At 47.0% G+C, this 23,235-nt stretch overlaps 2 protein-coding genes across 9 annotated transcripts in view; one reads left to right on the top strand and one right to left on the bottom strand.

Moving 5' to 3' along the window:
* Window positions 1-23,235, bottom strand: part of LOC126517477 (myb-related protein B-like) — a 293,223-nt gene that overhangs the window by 166,046 nt on the left and 103,942 nt on the right. For all 8 annotated transcript variants that reach the window (XM_072285350.1, XM_072285347.1, XM_072285352.1 and 5 more), the window contains one exon: window positions 22,985-23,054. In XM_072285350.1, coding sequence (XP_072141451.1) covers window positions 22,985-23,054 — 70 coding nt within the window. The remainder of the gene's footprint in view (window positions 1-22,984; window positions 23,055-23,235) is intronic.
* On the top strand, window positions 14,957-15,930 carry LOC126517482 (uncharacterized). The gene has a single exon (XM_050167207.3). It carries the CDS (start codon window positions 15,024-15,026, stop codon window positions 15,876-15,878), a length of 855 nt encoding a protein of 284 aa, XP_050023164.1. The 5' UTR covers window positions 14,957-15,023; the 3' UTR covers window positions 15,879-15,930.

Here is a 23,235-nt window from a genome sequence, read left to right on the forward strand (position 1 = left end):
AAACGTAGCAACAGAAAGTGGACCTGGAAAAGCCCTAATGGTGAAACAAGAAATGAAATTTCTTTCATGCTTTCTGACGATCCCAGCATATTGCAGGATGTAGAAGTGATACGTAGGGTAAAGTGCAGTGATCATAGGTTAGTGAGGGCTAGGATTCACCTCAATTTGAACAGAGAAAGAGTAAAATTGGTCAAGAAAAAACAGGTCAACTTAGAGGCAGTAAGGGTAAAAGCAGACAAATTTAGGCTGGTACTTGCAAACAAGTATGCAGTCTTAGGACAGAGAGATGATGATGATGATGACGATGACATAGAGGTAATGAATGAAACCGTAACGAGGCTGGCTTCAGATGCAGCAATTGAAGTGGGAGGCAAGGCACCAAGGCAACCAGTAAGCAAGCTCTCCCAAGTAACAAAGGACCTAATAAAGAAACGAAAAAGAATGAAAGTGTCCAACTCAAGAGATAGGACACAATTTGCGGAACTGTCAAAACTGATGAACAAAGCAAAAATAGGTGATATTAGAAATTATACCGACAGAAAGACTGAAGAACCCATAAAAAATGGACGCAGCCTGAAATCAGCGAGAAGGAAGCTTGGCATAGGACAAACCAAGATGTATGCACTGAAAGATAAGCAGGGTAATATCATCTGCAATATCGAATGTATACAGTCGCCGACTGTTTATTCGGACCTCACGGGGACTGCAGAAATGTCCGAATAAACAGGTGTCCGAAAAAGCAGATTAAAAAAAAAAGAAGTAATCCTTTATTTCCACGCACTTATTCTGGCTCGGCAGTAGGCTTGAAGAAATCGTGAATGCGCCGTTGCACGCTGTTCCGTATACGCGCAATCAGATAAGCCTGAATCTCGGAGAGGGCCGTACGGTCACTATAGGTGGCTGAAACCACAGTCACTGCTTCTGCACGCTCCGCATGCGACGGCAGTGTAGCACATGGTGCGTCATCTTCCGACTCTGAGTCATTGTCTGGCGGTGCAGCAAAAACCTGACGAATGATCTCGCCGTCATCGAGTTCTGCGCTTGTCAGTACAGCAGCGTGAGCACCTGTGCACCTGTCAAATGAGACAGTGTCCGGAACCACTGCACAGGTCTCGGCAGAACACTTTGGCATCAGTAGGGTACACATCGGAAGGCGACAAATCCTAGGCCTCCCGGCATCAACTTGCCGGCATTCCCCAGCGCAGTCTGCGCGGGTACTGTCGGTGCCATTAGACACTTGACGCTATGTTTCCGTATGCCACGTTGCATCACCGCAACCTCCACACAGCACACAAAGCAAACATCACCCCACCACAACGCCGATACCAGTCACACAAACAAAAAACGTGGCCTACTCACAGCATCGTGCACGAAGAAAGAAACAAATCAGCTGCTGGATTGTCTTGACATGGCTTACTAAGCTGAGACCGGAACTGCTTTAGCCACGAACCAGACAGAAACGTGATGATGAGCAGGGATTCGGTGCTTTCGATCAAGTTGGCTCAAGGAGTGTCCGAAAAATCAGACGAGAGGTTACAAGGTGTCCGAACTTTTGGCAGTTGTTATACATTATGGTCTATAGGGAGAATGGCGGTGCAGCGAAGCAGACCGAATAATGGAGCATGTCCGAATTTTTGGAGTCAGAAAAAATCTGTCAGCAACTGTAATACAAACAGCGGAAGAATTCTATGCTGGCCATTTGGCCTTCTTCCCAGAGGCCTTAGGAGTACTCTATTCGAAACAATCGCCATCAGCAGCACCGTACAAAGAGTGATGGAACGAAGAATGCTAGGTATAACTTTGAGACAGAAAGAGAGTGGTTCGTATAAGAGAGCAAACGGGTATAGACGATATTCTAATAGACATTAAGAGAAAGAAATGGTGCTGGGCAGGTGATGTAACGCGCAGATTAGATAACCGTTGGACCATTAGGGTGACAGAATGGGTACCAAGAGAAGGGAAGCGCAGTAGAGGACGGCAGAAGACTAGGTGATGCGACAAGATTAGGAAATTTGCGGGTGCTAATTGGAATCTGTTGGCGCAGGACAGGGGTAATTGGAGATCGCAGGGAGAGGCCTTTGTCCTGATGATGATGATGATGAAGTGGGCGATCTCATGCTATTTCATTTAAGTGGGGAGCAGGTGTTGAAACCAACTTCTTTGTTTCTTCGCAGAAAGGGCTGAAATTTGGCACACACTGCACATTGCAATAATGAGACAAAGCTTAAATTTTATTAAGATATTGTCATTAGTTTTCGTTTAATAATTTATAAGCTCCCCGCATGTGGAAAGCCGGCACAGTAACGAAACATGATAGGGAGCATAGAATACTTCAGCACGTTAGCCCAAATGTCCAATCTACAACAAGACTAGTGCTCAATTTTTTTATTTTTTTTATTTAGTGCCCTAATCATTTTTAGCTCTGCATGAGATGCATGTCACTGTGCTTCCCTGCATGGAGCCACATAGTTATTGGGAAATAATAAAATAATTGAAAGATGAAGAAAGATTTCAAGACTGTCTTGGTGTACAGCACAGTTTATGGATCACAGCAAAACAAACAGGAACGAAATCGGTCCCGCCATTGTTGTGCAATGATTTCCACGAGCGAGGCGACGAAAAAAACTCATTTGTGAAAAAGGGCTGCAAGGATTTGCAAGTAGTACAGATTTATTAGCACACACCAGGGCTGTAATATTTGGCACGATTGCTGTCAGGCATCTTCTAAACCTTTGCCTCTTCGTTTAGTGGGTTTCAGAAATTTGTTCTTGACCTTGCTAGTCCATCAAACAACTTTCATTCAGTTGCGACAACCAGTCAAGGGAGTTGCGAATGCTGCAAGCATGCGCTTCTGCCTGACACGAAGCGCAGCTCAAGGTGTGACGATTCACCCGTGAATCTTAGGTTGTCACACTGTAGCTCGTCGTAAACTGGGATACATAGCGCAAAAAATTACACAAGGACGAAGCAGGAACACGGGACGAGCGCCAACTTTCAACAATTGATTTATTGCAGATTTATTTATTGCGTCCTTATGTCATTTTTTGCGCTATGTATCCCAGTTTACAATTGAACTACCAACACGCCCAAATTTCCTCCCTGCTGTAGCTCGTCGACAGTTGGGGTTCGCTCACAGGTTGCGTGTCCGTGTCACACGAAGTATCAAAGTAAGTACGCTGTCTTTGTTGGAAATGGTGACCTTCGATACGGGTCACCTTCAATGATGCCTGCTACTAATCTGTTCGACCATACGCTGAGGCAAGGGAGGTGGGGGCCTCCGTCGGCATGTCTTCTGTGGTCTGTATTACTGGTGTCGATGACACAGGGCAATTCTCTGCTTCGCTGCTGCGCCTTTCAGCAGGGCAGCCAATCAGAGGCTCGCTTTCATTGGAGGGCCCATGTAACCATCTCCAGCAGACCCGTGCTTCTTTGTTTGTGCATTTGTTACAAGATGGCGACAAATAAAGCTTTTAGAAATGGAACAGTGAAACTTTGAACTTTCGAACAGTTCCATGATGGTGGCGCTCAGTGGCGGGAAAGATGAGATAAGGCTCTGCGAACTGCACTCTGCACGATTTAAAGCTGTTTTCTCGCCCTGTGCACTGATAAATTAATATTTGTTCAGGCACTTTTAGTGCAGTTTCGGCCAAACCAGACTGATAAAATGTAGCTAACCGTATTTGCTCGAATCCAACACGCGCTTCTTTTCCAATTAAATGGGTTCACAGATTACGTGCATGTTAGAATCGAGTTACCCTAAATCTGGTTCATATGCCCTTCAAATTTAACTGCTGTAGCTTCCTCCATGTGCCACAGTATGTGTGCTTATTCCATCGTCTGTTTTCCCATTTTCTGTGGTTGTTTTATCACCATGTAAGCACCGACTGCGAAGACATGCCCAGTTTATCAAGATGCCGCATTGAAAAGGAATGCAATCACGTGTGCCGAGATGGACGGAAATCGGGCCGCATCGCGGGCATTTGGAGTTCCTGAAACTTGTGTGTGGGACTGGCACAAACAGGAAGGGCGTTCTACTCCCGCGGCTGCTGCGTAGGCACGGCCGCATGGTTCCCATCTTGAAAGCGATCTGGAATATGGAGACAATCTACGCATCCAGGCACACAGCGCTGTGTTTGACATCGCTTAGGTCACGTCAAAGTGAGAGGCAGCACAAAGGTCAATTCGCTCGCTTCTGCTACCGCACCTCTTCACTCCGGCATTGTCACAAAGAGTTTCCACAGTCATTGAGTGATACATATTCATGTTTGCTTGTGCGCTCGTGACACCACGCTCGTTAATGTAATTAGTAAACGAAAGTTTAAAACAGGGTTCATGCTAGTGTATATGACAAAAATTCAAGGGTTTTCAAGGACTTTCAAGGCCCTGTGTGTGGATTTTCAAGGATTACATTCTCTGTTAGAAATCTAAATAAGACAGATGTTCAGGGGTAGACAGAGGCTCAAAATGATGAGAATTCGCTGATAAATCGGAATTGTCACTGCAGCCATCATTTTAACAAAGAAACTTGTCTTCAGACAAAATGATGGCTCCAGCGATACTTCATTTTTCGACCATTATTCATCACTGTTTGTCAGAGTTACATGCATGACCACTTTCTGTGTGTTATTAGATGCAAACATTTACTCGCTAAAGCAGATCAACCAAGCAACAAACACTCACTCAGTCCTTAGGTGGCCTCATTTTGTTTCTCCTGAATTTTTACGTCAATGTCCAAGATCTCCTGCTGCTTGCTCTTGGCAGTCTTCCTTAAGCTGTGACTTTATTATGCAAGTTGGGTCACTGGTTGCCTCAACTTTTTCTGCATATTGTTGTGTCGGCAGCGGCAGGCAAGTGGAGGCCCATGGCCAGCAAGCGCCGACGCAGAGAGGGAGACTCGGAGCTAACTGCTCCCGATGAAAACCAGAACGAAGACTCAGCCGACCCGCGGCCGTTTATTACTAATAAAGGCTTCACACGCCAGATGACACCTCCCGATTGGTCCAAGCTCGTCACATGACAGGAGGGGGGTGTGCCATCTAGCTAAACAACTACAAAACATACATGTACAATGACACAGAGATCTGACAGGGGGCGACACTATACTACATCATTCCCCCTGGAAACAAAGCAAGCATACAGTGAAACGCGCACACAAGACGCGCACTTAAGTCCAAAGGCAATTTCAGTTCGTTCCCCCCCACGTTCACACACGCGCACCAGTCGCACACAAAGCACGCACTTAAGTCCACAACAATTTCAGTCCGTCACCGCCCAAGTTCACATACACGCGCACCACTCTTGGGCACCAAAACACAGGCAGTCACTCAAAGTCCGTCAAGAAACACGGCACAAAACTCACTGCACCGCAACAAGGAACACATTTTACCTGTGCGAACGAAAAAAATGTGAACTGCCTCCTAAATGTCACAGCGAGGCCCCTCGCCGTGGCATTTCGAAGACGGCAAAACACTCTACATTCGAGAAACATAATCATCGAGCCACGGAGGCCGTTTTTTTGACACGATGAGGAGGCGTGCGTACCTCAGAAGAACTTTTGGGGGTTGCGACGCGTATCGGTCGACTTTAAAGACCTGGTCGTCCCACTACTATTTCCCTCCCCCTGGTTGGAAAACGGAATGTGGTTGTCGCTCAAAGCTGGAGAAGGTTGCCCAGGAAGCCCCTCTCGACGTCCCAACAAGTCCTGGGGTGCTACAGATTCCCCCACGGAATCCGAAACGATTGCTGACTGTGTAGACTCGGAAGTGATACAGTCATACGCACTACTTAACTGATGCCTATGAAAGGATGATGTCACGACAGACGAGTCATCAGAATGACTATCCAGGTTTGAATATGAGTACAAAAAATCTTTATCCGTTGTGGACAATGTACTATGTTTTGAATTATCTACTACTGTGGTTAACTTAGACTCATTCCACATCTTCCCATCACTGAGTACAAAAGTGGATGGTCCTACCTGGGCCTTCACTGTACGAGGTTTACTGTACTTGAAAAATCCTTTCTTGGCAAGTTTTACTTTGACGGTGTCTCCCACCTTGATACAAGTTGCCTGAGCACCTCTACGTTTGTCTACGTACTGTTTAGTCTGCGACTGTTTCTGCAAGACCCTTTCTTGAACTTGAGGCACAAGACTGTCCTGTTCTCGTAGATCTACACAGAGCCGCATGGTTCCATCCTTCTTGCGCACCTCCACGAGTGGAGACACCCACTCAGTAGCCTCGACGCGCTCGATGACGTCGCAGTCCTCGAGACGTCGCAATTCATGTGTGACCTGGTCACGGAGAGCCAGGGGTAGTCGGCGCAACTTTGAAGATACTGGTTTCGCATCTTGCTGCCGATGAACTCGGTGCACAAAGTTGTTGACGAGACCCAACTCGTCACTGAAGAGGTGATCAAAACCCGGAGGCATACCTGTGGGGCTCTGTACTGAAGGAAGCGATGGTAGACATGACAGCGACGTACCGTCGATCTGTATGCCCAAGCGTTGGATGGCGTCTGAACCCAGCAGTGATGTTCCTGTAGTCATTACATGAAACGTGACGGAGCATGACCTTTGGAAAAACTGGACAGTGGCTTGAAACAGGCCTTGAATGTCAATGCGTTGCTTGGAGAAATTTTTCAAGTCCACTGTTGTTTGTGACACTCTGTGCTGTCGACCAAAGTGCTTTCCAAAATCTTCGACCGTCATCATTGAGACAGACGCTCCCGTATCCACCGGCAGTCGCATGGAGACGCCGTTCACTACGACTGGAACTTCCAAAGCTTTTTTAGTTTCAAAAGCGCTTACCGTCAAGACAGACGCGGACGGCTGCCCTGCAGAAGTTGAAGACAGCGTCCCTGCGGAAGAGACGTGTTGAACAGTACGGGTTTATCGGCATACTGATGCAAAATGGCCCAACGTGGGGCAGGCGTTGCACCGCCAGTTCCTTGCTGGACAATTCCTGTACGTTGCAATATGTTTCGTGCTGCCACACCGATCGCATGCACCACGGTTCCCGGAGGAACCATGTTCGAAATGTCGGCCCTCTTGGCGGCTTCTCGGAAGAAGTCGGCCCTCTTGGCGGCTTCTCGGAAGAAGTCGGCCGTCTTGGCGGCTTCTCGGAAGAAGTCGGCAGTCTTGGCAGCTTCTCGGAAGAAGTCGGCCGTCTTGGCGGCTTCTCGGAAGATGTCGGCCCTCTTGGCGGCTTCTCGGAAGAAGTCGGTCGTCTTGGCGGCCTCTCGGAAGAAGTCTGACATCTTGGCGGCTTCTCAGAAGGAGTCTGACATCTTCATGGCCTGCCGGACTAAGTCGGCCATCTTGGCAGCTTCCCGGAAGAAGTCTGTCATCTTGGCCTGTCGACGGAACGCCAAGTTGAGATACCTCAATTCTTCGTACATTTTCGGAGCCGAACGCGCGGTTCGCTCGATGCAAGGCTTCTAACGAGCGTCCAATTTCTTCTGCCTTGTCCAGGGACAGGGTTTCGCCATGAGCCAGCAACTTTTCGCGAACGCTGACGTTCGCTACGCCATGTATTTGGTCTCGGACGCGCTCGTTGTAGGTTGTGCCGAAGTTACACTGTACCGCCTTCTCCTTCAATTCGGTCACGAATTCCAGGAATCCTTCTCCCTCTAACTGCTTTCGACTGGTGAATTCGTGCCTCTCCGCCAGAACATTTGTTGACACGGCAAACAGCCGGTCAAGCCGCTGGAAGAGTTTCTGGAACTCTGACGCTGGCGGGACCGCATCACTTGACGATGACGTTGCGCCGGTCGACTGCCTTGCTGCCTCGCTTGACGCTGACGCTGTGCCGGTTAACTGCCTTGCTGCTTCGTGCTCCTCGTCTGCAAAGTACTTCCGTTGTCCCTCACGCCCAAGAGCACTGACGAGCGCAGACGCTCGTCGCGCGTCCGTCCAGTCGCCACCGCCGGCCGCTTTGAGGTGGGCCTGAAAAATTTTTTTCCATCGATGCCATGGAATTAACGGTGGCCCGGGCAATTCCAGAAAAACGGGAAGGTTCGCCGTGAAAGACGCCATGCCCGGTAGCGTGCAGGAGACAGTGCAGAAAACAAGCCGGAGCTCGCAGCAGGAATGGGGCAAGGAAGAACAAGGGGGGCGAGAAGGCCTAGGATCGGAAGCCTCGCGACGCCAAGTGCGTCAGCGGCGTTTGCCTGCCGTGCGGACACAGGAAGGGACGCTTCACTTACGAAGCTCGTTGGTTTCCCGGGGCTTCGGTCGGAACTGTTGCGGGAATCCCATCCTCGTCGCCTAAAGATGTTGTGTCGGCAGCGGCAGGTAAGTGGGGGCCCCCGGCCAGCGAACGCGCGTTGAGCGCCGACGCAGAGAGGGAGAGTCTGAGCTAACTGCTCGCGATGAAAACCGGAACGAAGACTCAGCCGACCCGCGGCCGTTTATTACTAATAAAGGCTTCACACGCCAGATGACACCTCCCGATTGGTCCAAGCTCGTCACATGACAGGAGGGGGGGTGCGCCATCTAGCTAAACAACTACAAAACATACATGTACGATGACACAGAGATCTGACAGGGGGCGACACTATACTACACATGAGTCTGCTGAAGCTGTCAATTCTGCAACAGAGGCTTCTAGTTTCTTTTTCTTCCTTCTGAGAGTTTCAATTTCTTCATTAATGCAGCGTTTCTTCCTCTGTTTCGCACCTTCACACTCCTGCTTTTTCTGTGTTTCCAAAAAGGCACGGTATTGGTTCCTTGCAGAAGCCACAGATGCTCTCAATTCCTTTGTGATGGGCACACTGAAAATGCCACCTGCTATGCGTACAGCATCACAGATAATTCGCTGTGAAATGTAAAACACTTCTTTCATATTCTCTACTGAAACCTGGTGATTGATGCTGAATCCTCTCTCTACACTTGCTTGGCCATGACTAAGTGTAAGCAGCAGTTTTCCAACCCTCCAAAGCTCGGCATATGCTGAGCCAACCTTTAAAACTTTATAGAAAATTTGTCAAGTGTATGCGAGCTCCTTTCATATAGCTACAACTCATGTTTGCGCTCCTGTAGCAGCTCAATTAAGTGTGCAAGCACATAATCTCTTGAATACTCATGGATTCTCTCTACTGAGATGAGTGCATCCAGAACATCCTTTAAGCCTTCCAGACACTCATCCGGCTTCGATTACATCTGCCTGGGGTCTAGTGAAGAGAGGCCTCTCACAATGGGATATCACAGGGGGCTCTTCTCCAGGATCTCTTTTGTGACACTAGAACAAACTCCTTGCACTGCATGTGAAGTGAAAATGCGGCTTTCAAGCTTACTTTGTGGCTCTTAAGATGCTGCTTGGCTGTGTGACCAATATCTATCTTCTTGAGTGGCACATGGTTGTTTAAATCTTCAAAGTCAATCTTCAGGAGGCCAGTGATTCCCACTGATGAACAGAGAACAGAAGACTTGACAAACATTGTTAGCAGTTTTCTGACAATATTCTCAAGGTCCTTTGCCAAAAAGAACATAACTGGCTTATCTGCGTGAAAGTGTGTCAAAAATGGCTGGAGGGTCATCGCAATACGAAGTGCAAACTTGAGGTTTGCTACCACCAGTGGGTCACAGTGAAAGTCACAAACATTCTGAAAAGAAGCACACTTGGGAAGGTTCACTTCCTTGCTTCTTGGCACTTCCACATACTCTTTGACGTCAAGCCAGAGAAGGAGAACCCTCTCAATCACCGGAATGTTTTCAATCCACCGATGTGCACAGAACTTGAGAAGAAACAGAGTTTGTCCGGTGACAGCTACAAAGTCTTCTCTCCGGGCAGGTGCACCAAGAAACAACCTACTCATACTTGAGAGCAAAATGTCCAAGCTCCGTTTGCTTGCTGTAAGACCGGCCTTGTAGGCATTATGCACAATGTGCAAGCTACAGCTGCCCAAGTCTAAGCACCTCACCGGATGGTTCTTCTGTAGGTGCTCCTGCAGGCCTTTGAATGCCTTGAAATTCACAATGGTTCCGTCCATTGATAGTTGCACTATTTTATGTAACGAAAGTGGTTCTAAGGCACAAAGTACCGTATTTACACGATTGTAAGTCGACCCCTTTTTTTAAATTTGGAAGTCTGAAGTTGGGGGGTCGACTTACAAACGAAACCGAAACATGGCCCCGCCAAAAAAAGTGATACTAACGGGAGCTACAATGTAGTTACAATTTTGTTTGCTCTATGGCCCTACCTGTATCTTTTCGCTATCCCGCGTGTTTGTTCGCTTTTCGGAAGGGTTTTTCAAAATTTTTGAGAGTCTTACAGTGCATGCAACACTCATGGGGGGGTGTCGATAGTTGATGGAAGCGCCGCTGTTCCCATTTGCGGCGGCACCCTCAGAACGGCGGCGCGCGGGTTTCTCTTTCTCTGTTTAAAGCACGACCGGTTTTATTACTAGTCGGTCGTGGTTTAAAGGCATTGGTATTGGTTTGACGCGTTCCACTTGACTGCCGGCTACGTGCTACTTCTATGCTTCCCCAGTCGTCATGAGTGCTCCAGGCCCACTAATCGTTCGGCACTCGTTCACAGCAGCGTTAAGAGGGCTGCCATCCTTTACGCTGAAGAAACAAAGCGATTTCGATGTTTCTAAACGGGTGGTGCGAGATGTGCGAGCGAAGCGAAATGTGTGATGGCAGGTGAGAAATTTCCCACGTGCCGAAGTCTGGACACTTTCCGGAGCTGTAGGGTAAGCTTGCGGCGTACGTCGCTGAAATGCGTGATCGGTCCCTGCCAGTGAAGTGCGACGTGGTCATGAAACAAGCCCGGACCTTCGCCTTAATTTTAAGGTTCTGTTCCGCCGTGAGTACAACGAGTGGCTGGCGGCAGAAGACTGCGAAATTACGCAAACCGGACCTGTCAAAAGAGCGTCCCTGACGGCTGCGTGTGGTTGGGTGCATTTGGCGTGGGCTGCTGTTCTGCAAGATGTCCTGGTGCGGTCGTTTGCCAAATTTGAACTTTCGCTGGACCACGACGTGCTGTGGGAACGCAGCAACGATGACGATGGCAGCACTAGTGAAGACGAGTAGTCCAGTGACCATGTCAGCTACTAATAAATTTTCGTTATCGAATGCGCCCTCAGGTATGCTCTCTTATTTTTTGTTTTTTTTTCCGGTCAAGCGATATGGGGGGGTCGACTTACAATCATGTAAATACGGCAGTTTTTCTTGCAGATCTTCAGCCCTGGCATGGCCCATAAACACAGATGTGAAGTAGCGTACTGTGATGCATCCCAGTACCTTAGATGAACGTCCGTTTGCTTTTGCTGGCAATTCTCATTCAGAGACTTGTCGAACAAGACAACATAGTTGTCGCTGTTCTCTATCTCCCGCCGCAGAGAGGAAAGAAAGAATGGCCTCAAACCATGGCATGCAATATACAAGCACTTCTGCTCTCCGCATATGAAAGATTGTGCCACCTCACTGTCTGGAAACATCCTCTTAAACAATTCATTCACCTTTGATGAAGAATGATATGAATAGTGCGATGTTATAACCTTCAATGTCCACAGAATTTCTGTGTCCATCACAAGTTCATACTTCTTGCACGCATCCATCAAGTTTGACGACTGCGATGGCGCTGGCTGTGGTTCATTCGCTAGACATTCAGATATCGTCAGGAAGCTCCTTATCATGCAGCTACTCCTGGCGGCTTGCATGTACACTCTATGCTTTGCACTTTTTAGGTGACTTTTTAGTGCCGACTCCCCCATGGCAATGATGTCGAAATACTTACAGCAAACTTTGCATTTTACCTTGTGCAGATTTGACATGTCCGGTGCAAGCCACTCTCGGTAGTTGTCGTTGTTCAGCCATGACCGCTGAAATTTCCATTTTCAGGGCATATCATCAACAATCTCGAAGATATTGTCACGTGTCTTCAAAGAGGACTCGCAACGTTTAATGCAGACAGCTGGATCCCAAAAAACAGGCCAGTGGGACCTGGCTATCGAGCGGGCGTGGGTAGCACGTGTGCTTTTTCCTTCTTGTTCTTCTTGTGTCTCTTCTCTTCCATTGTGCCCGCTACTGCAGGTGGCATTTTCTCCCTCCCTCGAAAAGAGAATGGGCTCGATGGGGAAGAAGTGGTGTAAGGAAAAGAGGGGGAAAAGAAACATGATCAAGGCAGATGCTCTCGCAAAGAACACAGTCACAGCTACAGGAAAGCCACAAGTACAGCAGCAGTGAAGCGTGACATGCAGAAGAAAATAATAACCACGAACGTGCGACATATGGTTTCATGCGTACAATGTGAACGATATCAGGGCTGGGTTGTTGTCTATGCCATGTTTGAGCCGCACTAACCGGAACGACTTTGTAGTTCAAGTCGCTAATGCAGAGCAGCACTTTGTATGGGCCAAAATACCAGCTGAGCAACTTTTCACTAAGGCCACGATAGTGAACGCGAGTCCACACCCACGCTTGGCCGCCGGGGTTGTAGCATACTTGTCTGTGGCGGATGTTATAACGCCGTGCATCTGCGTGCTGCTGCTGACCAATGTGCAGCCTCGCAAGCTGGCAAGCTTCCTCAGTGCGCTAAGCAGATTCTTCGGCGCCAGTAGTTATGCACTCATCGTCTTGACATGGCAGCATAGCGCTAGCATCATCGGAACTTCACGGCCATAAGGGAGACAAAACGGTGTAAAGTGCGTGATTTCATGTACGGCGGTAATGTATGCGAAGGTCACGTAAGGCAAAATATGATCCCTTGGTTTGTGCTGGACGTCAATATACAGAGAGATCATGTCCGTGATGGTCTTGTTTAGTCGCTCCGTAAGTCTGTTGGACTAAGGATGGTAAGCAGTCATCTTTTTATGCCTGGTGTTGCTCAAATGAAAAATTTCGTGCATGAGCTGTGCTGTGATCGCCATCCCTCTGTCTGTGATTACAGTGGACAGGGCACCATGGCGCAATACAATGCGGCACATGAAGAACTGCACGACCTCAGAAGCCGTGGCTCGTGGGAGCGCCTCCGTCTCGGCATAGCGGGTTAAAATAGTCAGCCGTGACAATCACCCACTTGTTGCCGTCGCTCGAGAGAGGGAAAGGCCCAAGAATGTCCAAGCCGACTTGGTCGAATGGCTTGTTAGGTGGTTCAATAGGTTGCAATAACCCGGCGGGCTCCATGGGCGGTGACTTTCGCCGGTGACATCTGCGGCAGCTTTTAACATACTGTTTGACATTCGCCGAAAGCCCGGGCCAGTAATACATCTCGTGCACTCTGGCAAGCGTTCGTGAGGGGCCTAAGTGGCCAGATGTCGGCTCGTCATGGCAAGCGATAAGAATGTCATCCCGCAAGTCTTTTGGGACCACCAGGAGGTAGGCTCGGTCATTCGAATGGGTATTTTTCTTGTAAAGCACATTGTCGCATAGACAGAAAGACGTGAATATGTGACATAGATGGCGTGGAATGGTTGTTGGCCTGCCCTCTAAGTGGTCGATGATAGGTCGAACTTCAGCATCCTCCCGCTGCCGTCGTATCAAGTCTGATGCAGTAATGGCGCCCAGGAAGCCGTCATCGTCCTCTAACTCTCGATTGAGAGATTTGGCGGGTGCACGCGACAGTGATAGTGACGTCAAATTCCTGTATCCGCAAGCTCCACTCTGCCACTCGTCCTGAAGGATCCCGTATGTTTGTCAACCGACACAGGGCACGGTGGTCTGTCACCACTTTGAAAGGACGGCCGTAAAGATAAGGACGAAACTTCATGGTCGCCCACACAACCACGAGACACACTTTTTCTGTGGTAGAATAGTTCACCTCAGCATGGAACAGCAAGCGGCTAGCATAAGCTATTACTCTTTCAATGCCGTCTTGACGCCGGACGACTACTGCGCCAGGACCAATGTTACTGGCGTCAGCGTCGTGGTCAAAATGTGCCAGGACGGGTGCTGACTGCATGCATTGACATAGTTCAGCGAAGGCCATTTGTTGCTCACTTGTCCAGGCAAATGGTGTGTCATCCCTTGTAAGGCGAGTCAGGGGTTCCACTAACTGAGAGAAGTTTTCAACGAAACGGCGATAGTACGCACACAAGCCTAGAAAACACCACACGGCCTTCTTCTCGGCCAGAGGAGGAATTGCTGCTACTACGGAAAGCTTGGCAACATCGGGTCTAACTCCTCTGGCGCTTACGATGTGTCCGAGAAACTTGAGCTCTTCATAACCGAAGTGGCACTTTTCTGGTTTAAGCATGAGATCAGCCGAACAGATTGCTTCTAGCACATTACACAAGCGATGAAAATGTTGCTCAAATGTTTCAGAAAAGACTACTACGTCATCAAGGTACACGAGAAATGTCTGCCACTTCAGTCCAGCGAGTACAGTATCCATTATTCGCTGGCAAATAGCTGGGACTCAACACAAGCCGAAAGGAAGCACTCGAAATTCGTAGAGGCTGAGCAGACAATGTGAGTGCCGGACCGATGGCAAACCGCGATGGAGTCGCGTGGCGGGTGCAGCCACTCGCAGACTCCGGCATGACCTTCAATAATTTGTTTTTTGTGCGCATGTTTCTGTATGGAGGAGATAGATGAAGCACAAATTTAAAGACAGTGAAATGCGCTTTCCAACGATACCAATATGACGGCACTCGGTTGCAGCGTTCCAGAGATATTGTGGCTTGAAAAACATATTTCTACGTTATCGTTCAGTCACGCTTATACACTCTATCATGGATTCTAACCAACTAGCTCGCCAACGTAGGTGCTCGGACAATTCATCGCGTGTCTTTTCCTTCCTGGACTGGCGACTACGCCACTGACCGCACCTTCATATTTACCAACCCATCTCAGCGTGGATGTATCAGGCGCTCGTCAACGAGCCACTGCCATCGCTTCACCCGTCTTTGGAACGACACACTCGTCCTTGGATTATCTGCCCCTCGCAACCGAATGGGAAGCCCCATCGCATCCAACATCACTACTAGGGCCAGCTATAAAACAGGAGCAGCCACCAGTGGCACTTTGTGGGCTTGGCGGCTTTGCCACTGCGCAGGCCACTAATCCTTTCGTCTTCGTAATGCAGGTTGGTGAACGTTTCAGCCTCTTTGCCAAAAAGTCTAACAACTACTTCTTAGTACAGCTGCCAAGCCCACAGTGCCTTAACGCTGTTCTTGCTGATTGTTTTCATGTCGTTTTTTCGCTGTTACTCCTACTTTCCGGTGATATAGAAACTAACCCCGGTCCGGATACTGCAGCTATCCTCGCAGAGCTAAAGAAGATATCTACTGGCCAGTCCAAGCTTATTTCTGAAGTTCAAGATCTAAAATCTCAGTTATTAGCGACAGACAGAAATGTATCTGACCTAGGCAAACGTATGACCGAACTTGAGAGCCATTACGAAAGCCTTGTAACACTTAAAACAGACACAGAAGTTCTCCGCGCCGACGCAACTAAAGCTACTCGCTTAATTTCAAAACTAGAGGCACGTTTCGATGATGCGGAAAACCGAACGCGACGTAACAACTTGGTATTCTACGGACTCCCTGAAACTACACCCGAATCGTACGCACAATCAGAACAACTTATCATTAAACATTGCCGCGAGCATTTAGATATACACATTGACACGAAAGAGATAGAGCGCGCCCATCGTCTCGGACGTCATTCGAACGACAAACCCCGTCCAATAATAACAAAATTCACATTTTTCAAAACAAAAGAAACTGTCCTGTCGAGCGCCCGGAAACTAAAAGGTACCAATTATAGTATTGGCGAAGATTTTTCTCGTGCAGTTCGAATTGCTCGCAGCCAGCTCGTTGCATTTGCCAGAAAGCAATCTGCCCCATTTAATCTGCGCTACAAAACCCTGCACATCGGACAGAAGCGCTACGTGTTTGATAGCGTATCTGAAACTGTAAGAGAAGTGTTATAGCAATCGTCCGCCCGGAAAAATGTGATTACCCGCCCCCAAACCATGCCAAGAAATAATATTTCATTGTCTGTTATATTCACAAATATTCGCAGTTTCCTACCTAAGCGTGAACTCGTGTCTAACATCATGATTTCTTCAAACAGCAGCATACTTATACTAACCGAAACGTGGCTTACCCCTGATGTCACTGATACAGAAGTACTTGCCGACTTGGCAGGTTTCCAAGTTTTCAGAAATGACCGCAGATGCACTCGAGGGGGTGGTGTCTTGATTGCTGTGGGCCCTAATTTATCGTGCACACCATTAGACATCGTCTCTGATTTAGAAATGTTATGGTTAATTTTTCGCTCATCGGCGCAATCCGTTTTGCTTGGTGTTTGCTACAGGGCTCCGCATACTTCACCTAACTTTGCAAGTGAGCTGAACAATATTCTAATTGATCTCGGTACTGCACATCCAAATTCACATATATTGCTATTCGGTGATTTCAATTATCCCGGTATCGACTGGCAGAAACTAGCTCCCTCAGGTGCGAAACACAGAGAATTAAAGGATTTTATAGAAGTATGTCTGAATGCCAATCTCACTCAGTTGGTAAGGGAACCAACGCGTGTTGCTGGCGTCAGTGCTAATATCTTGGATCTTATACTAACTACGAATCCAGAGAGCTTATCACATATAACTTACCTGCAAGAAATTAGTGATCACAAAGTTATCCACGCCGAATTTTCGTTCTGCCTTGAACGGCGCGAAAAACGTAAGAAAACAATCCTTCTATATGAAAAAGGTAACTATGACGCAATTAACAACGAGCTTAGAAATTTTTTCCCTTTATTTGAAGCCCAATTTTACAGCATGCCTCTCCAGAAGAGCTGGGAGGTATTCAAATACAAAATACAGGACTTGGCCAACAAATTCATTCCTAAAATTACTTTCCGTGAGAATCACCAAAAGCCATGGTACACTAAGACACTTAAAACATTAGAAGGCAGAAAAAAGCGCTTCTTTCGTGCTGCTAAGATAAGAGCCTCGTCTAACGCGTGGCAGCGGTACTATACTGCCGAGAATGCCTACCTGATTGCTGTGAAAAATGCTAAGTTCAAATTTTTCAACAACGATTTGACAAAATTGTTAAATGATAACGCGAGAAAATTTTGGAAGGTCATCAACCCTATCGAATCGCGCGCTATCACTCTGACCAACGAATTGGGAGAAACCGTCGGGGACCTCGAATGCGCTGACACCTTCAACATTGCTTTTAGCACAGTTTTCACAAAAGAACCCAGTACACCTCTGCTTACGACACCAGCTAAAACTTTGTCTACTATGCCTGCTATCACAATAACTCATGATGGAATTTTATCATTGTTAGATAACATTAAGCTTTCTTCATCGACAGGTGTCGACGAAATCAATTCCAAGCTATTAAAGAACACCAGACATACCATTACTGCGTATCTGTGTATTTTGTTTTCTCATTCACTATCTGTAGGTCACTTGCCAAATGATTGGAAAGTGGGGAAGGTTGTTCCTGTCTACAAATCTGGTAAAAAAGATTCCCCACTAAATTACCGCCCCATATCATTAACAAGCGTCCCGTGCAAAATCATGGAGCATGTCATTTATTCGAATATCATGGCATTTCTCGATAAAAATAACTTTTTTCATCCATCTCAGCATGGCTTCCGAAAGGGCTTCTCATGCGAGACCCAACTGGCCATTTTCATTCATGACTTGCATGTTAACCTCGACACCAACATAATAACTGATGCCATTTTCTTAGATTACGCAAAAGCGTTTGATAAAGTGCCGCATCAACGATTACTTTTTAAACTAAACCAGTTAAACCTGAACCACAACGTTCTGACTTGGATCAAAGAATTCTTGTCTAACCGGTCCCAACACGTCCGTGTTAATAATCATACCTCTGACCCTATTCCTGTAACATCCGGTGTACCCCAAGGCTCTGTTCTCGGTCCTCTCCTATTTCTAATATATATTAACGACTTGCCTCAACACTTATCTTGCCAAATCCGAATGTTCGCTGACGACTGTGTAATTTACCGATCAGTTTCTAATCATTGCGACGCAGCAAAACTTCAGCATGATCTAGACCGTGTCCAGGAATGGTGCGACCGCTGGCTAATGACCCTTAATCCGACTAAATGTAAACTTCTTTCCATTACTCGCCAAAAGCACCCCGTTACATTCCCGTACATAATTGCTAACGAACCTATACAAGCAATAACATCATTTAAATACTTAGGCGTTACTTTGTCCAATGATCTCTCATGGCATGCACATACTACAAACATCATATCATCGGCAAATAGAACTCTCGGTTTTCTGAAACGTCACCTTCGTAACGCTCCCCGACACGTTAAATTACTAGCCTATAAGTCACTTATCCGTTCAAAACTAGAGTATGCGTCACCCATATGGTCCCCACATCAAGCATGCGTCGTAGATGACCTTGAAGCGGTACAAAATCGTGCCGCCAGATTCATTCACTCATCTTATTCTCACGAAATCAGTGTTACCGCCCTCAAAGCGGAATCTGGGCTGCAAGCTTTATCCCTCCGCCGACGCATAGCTACACTTTGCCTATTCTATAAGCTTTACCATTCATCACTTAACAGTGCCCCTTACATAACACCACCCGCATACATATCTCCTCGCACTGGCCACCAACTGCAAGTTTCCCGTACACGTACGAGAACTGTTAATTTTTCAGCATCTTTTTTTCCTCGTGCAGCCAAAGACTGGAACGGCCTTCCTCGCAATATCGTCGTTCTCACCTGTCCATCATCTTTTTCTACCAATGTGACTGAGTACCTGTTGTCACAAATTTGAGTGTTATATTTTTTATGCACACCCACCCCTTATGTAATACCCCCTAGTGGGGTCTTTAAGGTAAATAAATGAAATGAATGAAACGTGTTTTAACGAAGTTTTCTTGATTTCCACGAAATTTTTCGCCACCTTGGCTAATATAACAAATTTTTAGAGCACTTTTACGTGGTTTAGAGTGATGATATTTCGGAATCAGATAGAAAATAAGTTATAGAAATTGAAAATGTGATTTTTAAGGAGGGAGGTGGCGATCAGAGCTAACTTTTTTGTTCTTTGACCTAGAGCAACGAAATTTGGCAGCCACACTCAAAAGTGTCTGAAATAAAGAAATATGCAGTTTCATTATGATACCTTGACTAGTTTTCAAGTAACAAAATGTTACATGTGTTCCGCTTGTGGAAAACCTGGTATTGTAACAAAACATGCCAAGGAACTGCCTGTAGTTTTAATCTTTGCTCAAAAGAGCACTACAGGGTACAACAGTTCTAATATTTTTTTAACTGCTTTATTTTTTTTTTACACACAACATCATGTTCACCTTTTTTAATTGTACCAGAACTTGTCATTCACACATTAGCATGCAGAATAAAAACTAAGCCCTCAGCAAGATATTGAAGACTGTCATATCCTCAAGCACACTTCATGGAATATATAAAAACAAACAGGTTCAAAATTCATCCAAGCATTCCCATGCTACCCTTTCCACAGACAATGCAGAGTGCCCAAAACGCACCTTTGAGAAAAAGTCTCTCAAAGTTTTTGGAGCAGTTCACATCTCTCAAAATGCACCAGTATTGTAGTTGTTGCTTTCTTCGCTGACAGGTGATCTTTTGGGTCTCTGTCCTTTGATTTGCGCAGATGGAGGTGCCGACGCGCAAAGTACCTAGCCGCGCAGTCCAAGGTGCCGATGCGCGAAATGCCTAGTTGCGGGCTCGAGGAGTCGACACTTGATGTTCTTAGTCGTGCAGTTCAAGGTGCAGATGCGCGAAATGCCTACACGCGGGCTCGAAGAGTCGACGCTCGATGCACTACGTAGTCGTGCAGTCGGAGGCGCCGATGCCTATTGTGCTTAGGCGAGGGTTCGAGATATCCGCGCGCGATGTGCTTGATTGCAGAGTTGGAGACTCCTATGCACGAAATGCTTAGCGGCGTGCCCGAGGATTGAGTGCGTGATGTACTTGGTCTACAACACCGAGTGCTGAAAGGCTTAGCCGAGTGTCCGAATTCCGCGCGTGAGTTTCGGTAGTGATGTCCACATCGCCGATGCTTAGCTACGGGTCTCTGCGGGTCTCTGCAGGTCTGCAGGGATCGGCCACGCTACTGCGATGTCCGCGTAGCGCACCGTTTTGACTCTTCGAGATTACGGCCAGTGGAGACTTCCAGACTTGCGAGATTCAAAGAGCCAAGCAGACAACGCAAGCACCAGATCAATGGCGAACCGCGCTGGGGTCATCTGGCGGGCACAGCCAATTGCTGACTCCGGCACGACCTTCAATCATTTGCTTTTTGTGGGCTTGTTTCTGTATGGAGGAGGTAGCTGAAGCGGCAAATTTGAAGACGGAGAAATGCGCTTTCTTTCCAACAAGACCAAGATGGCGGCGCTCAATTGCACCATTCCGGAGATGTTGTGGCTTGAAAAATGCTGTTCTTTCTTGATTTTCGCTAAATTTTTTGCCACCTTGGCTGATGAAATAAATTTTTTACAGCACTTCTATGTGGTTTGCAGTGATATTTCGGAATCAGATAGAAAAAGAGTAATAGAAATTGAAAATGTGATTTTCAAAAATTCGATTTTTTGACGATTTCTCGAGATGCAAAAGACGCGTCCCCCCTTCAAAAATCGATATTTTTACCATTTTTTGTGTTGCGAAAGCTGCGTATCCCCTTAAGGGGGAACGTGGGTTTTACATCACAAAAAATGGCGAAAGGAAATGATTTTTTGAAAATCGCATTTCCAGTTTCTATAATTCTTTTTCTATCCGACTTTGAAATATCATCCATATAAACCACGTAGAAATGCTCTAAAAAACTTTGTTTTATCGGCCAAGGTGGCGAAAAATTTTCCCGAAATCAAGAAAGAGCAGCGTTTTTCACGCCACAATATCCGGAATGGCGCGCCCGTGCGCCGCCATCTTGGTCTCGTTGGAAAGCGCATTTCTCCGTCTTCGAATTTGCCGCTTCAGTGATGTCCTCCATACAGCGACAAGTGCACAAAAAGCAATGATTGAAGGTCGTGCCGGAGCCTGCGATTGGCCGCGCCCCCCTGTGACTCCAGCGCGGTTCGCCATTGGTCCGGCGCTCGCGTCGTCTGCTCGGCTCTTTGCACCTCGCAGGTGTGAACGTCTCCACTCGCCGTAATCTCAACGTGTGAAAACGGGCGCAACGTGGACATCACAGTAGTGTGGCCGATTCCTACGCTTGTGGACGTTTCAGACTCGCGGCTAAGCATTCTGAGCATCGACGACGCGGACTTCGCGACCGAGAATCACGCGCGGAATCCTCGGTCATGCGGCTAAGCCTTTCAACACTCGGTGTTTCGGAATTCGTGACAAAGCACATCGTGCACGCAATCCTCGGACATGGGGCTAAACATTTTGCCCATAGGGAGTCTCCGACTCGGCGATCAGGCACATCTTGCGCGGACTTCTCGGACCCTCACCTAATCATTTTGTGCATCGGCGCCTCCGACTGCACGAACAAGAGCATCGAGTGTCGACTCCTCGAGCACGCGTCTAGGCATTTCGCGCGTGGGCACCTCGGACTGCACGAATAAGCACATCGAGTGTCGACTCCTCGAGCTCGCATCTAGGCATTTCACGCGTCGGTACCTCCGACTGCGCAAATAAGCACATCAAGTGTCGACTCCTCGAGCCCGCGTTGAGGCATTTCGCGCGTCGGCACCTCGGACCCGCGACCAAGCATATTGCGCATTGACTCTATGATCATATTGTCACGATAGCTCGTAACAATAACTATATTATCCCCCCCCCCTTCATAAATAGAACCTCATCATGAGCTCGGTTCATTAGACCCCTTGGGCTGGCACAACATCTGGCTGCAGAAGTGATCAAGGCATCATACAAAAGTACAATTCAGGAAAGCACCTAGCAGCTGCATATCTATGACTGGCTCTCTGATCCTAAGTTCCAAAGCCATTGTTAGGTGAGATGACTTGGAAGGCTACTTACACTCAGAGCCTTCATTCAGTAATGGTCAATTCTACAAAATGAAAAAAAAAAATGCCTCACTGATTGTTTTGGAGACTGCTATCAATCAGGCAGCCTGCAGGTACAACACTGGAACTATATTCATGCCCACACAGAATTCTGCGCCTCGGTCTGAAACCCAGGCACCATGCTCTTTGTAGAGAATGGTGCCTGATGAAGTTTCTTCTGCTAGTTCAGTGGCCAGTGTGCTATTATTTTGAGAGTGTGCAGTCACACATTTAGTATGGCCATTCGCACAAAACATAGAGCTTCAAAATGGGGCCATTTGTATTGCTGTAGATTCACTTCAGCAAAAGCTACATTTGTTTGAAACTTCAAATACTTCAAACTTCATTTCAGTTCGATGTTTTTGCACACGGTACTCTACCTTACAGGTGCTTTTTTTGGGTTGTTTTTGGCCAAAAATGACAAGGGTGGTATAATTTCATTCGTATTAAAATGATCTGGGGGGTGATGCTATTTTTATTACTCTTGCACCGTCATGAATATTACATTCAGGTACTATAGTACTCGCTGCTAATTAGAAAAAAATGTTCATAATAAATGCAATATTGTTTTCTTGTCCGCAAAATGCTTCCAAATGAATAAAAATAGCATCACCCCCTACAGTAAGTCTTTAGCAATGGTGTCATGCATTTAGTTTTTGGTTTAGCAAGAAGGAATCGTCAAAAAGCCCCGTAACAAGATTGAAATTAATTTTTGAACTGCTACAGCTATCAAAAATCTAATTACAGATGTGAAATCATCACGAAAAAATAACCTAGACAGTGGAGTTTGTTAAAGATTCACCCAAAAATAAGAAAATAATTTTTAGGACCCACGTCCCCACTTAAACACTTTCATTGCCATTTAATTTGAGTGACCTTGTGACAGATAAAAATGGGCAAGTGAAACACGTGTGGCGTCGTCACTGATCGTAACACAAAGTTTGAGGAGGCATGAGTCAGTGCAGACACAACGCAACAGCCTCAAAACAACAACAAACATATGCTGCGCTCTTTCTGCACAGCACATGGCACAACTTACGCTTGCACGTTCTGGGCTCAGGTTCCTGCTTCACAGCAATAGTCGGGGCCTTGGAACGCCGCTCCAAAACCTGGACCAAGAGACACAATGTTCAAAGTATGCCACCCAAATATATGGTGAAGACTAATAATTTGGCATCGATATTTTTTAAATGTGAACTTGTTGTACTGGTCATTACACTTTGCTAGTATTTCGCATCGCTTGCCGAGAGAAAGCTCCAAGATATTTTTGAAAAGCATAACGGGATAAAA

The sequence above is a fragment of the Dermacentor andersoni genome, chromosome 11, assembly GCF_023375885.2.
Source record: "Dermacentor andersoni chromosome 11, qqDerAnde1_hic_scaffold, whole genome shotgun sequence".
Taxonomy (NCBI): domain Eukaryota; kingdom Metazoa; phylum Arthropoda; class Arachnida; order Ixodida; family Ixodidae; genus Dermacentor; species Dermacentor andersoni.